At 36.5% G+C, this 844-nt stretch overlaps 1 protein-coding gene across 2 annotated transcripts in view; it reads right to left on the reverse strand.

Annotated features, from left to right (window-relative positions):
* LOC119592009 (long-chain-fatty-acid--CoA ligase ACSBG2-like) overlaps positions 1-844 on the reverse strand; it is an 11,665-nt gene that overhangs the window by 7,695 nt on the left and 3,126 nt on the right. For both annotated transcript variants that reach the window (XM_037940784.1, XM_037940785.1), the window contains exons 2-3: positions 329-373; positions 50-225 (exon numbers count right to left, since the gene is read on the reverse strand). In XM_037940784.1, the coding sequence (XP_037796712.1) occupies positions 50-225; positions 329-370 (218 nt within the window). In that variant the 5' untranslated portion in view covers positions 371-373. The remainder of the gene's footprint in view (positions 1-49; positions 226-328; positions 374-844) is intronic.

Raw genomic sequence — 844 nt, forward strand, 5'->3', positions numbered from 1 at the left:
GCCAGAGTAAATAACAGGGTAAAAAAGTATTTGCAAGTAACAGCATCACCTCCAAGCTCCTTCCCTCTTCACTGCAAGAGCAGGGTGTTTAGCATAATCCCGTGCTCTGTCCTGCATCAGAGTATGGACTGAGAAAGGAGCCCCTGCCATGGCTCCTTCCTCTTCAATATACAGTTTGACTGCCCCGTCAGCTTCCCATGTCTTAGTGTGTGTTGATGGTAAGACCTTAATTGGAAAAAATTATATATCAATGGCATTAGTATTTGCATTCATCATATTGTGTATTGCCATTTACCTCTCGTTATTCAATAAGAACTGGTGATCTTACCTGATCAGGTCCATTTCTGAATTCATTGAAGTTTTCCTCCATTTCCTGGTAATGAAGAAGAGTATAATCAGTAAATATTCTGATCAACTGTATATTTATTGCACATTCAGTTGATAAGCTTGCTTGCTAATATATTCTTACATAGAGAAATTGTAAAATTCATACTTAACTCTTGGGAAGTTCCACTGGTACTTTTGAAATTGTCCTCAAGTTATAAGTCCATATTGTATCTAAAAGTATTGATTATCACAACCATTAAAAAAGGCCCCACACCAGATGTACTGTATCTACTGGTGATACAATTTTTGGACAAATAGCACTAGAGGCACTGAGAGTACTTTACATATTTTTTTTCTTGTAGATGTTGATAATTGGGATGTTTCTGTACATAAATTTTAATGTGGACAATTTTCAAATACCAGCAGACTTCCTAATGAAATCCTGGTAAGTGCATCTGCTGGCAATACAGGCATTTATATCTGTTACTGGGCCTAAAATTGGTATAGAACATCAATA

The sequence above is a fragment of the Penaeus monodon genome, chromosome 29 (genome assembly GCF_015228065.2).
Source record: "Penaeus monodon isolate SGIC_2016 chromosome 29, NSTDA_Pmon_1, whole genome shotgun sequence".
Lineage (NCBI taxonomy): Eukaryota > Metazoa > Arthropoda > Malacostraca > Decapoda > Penaeidae > Penaeus > Penaeus monodon.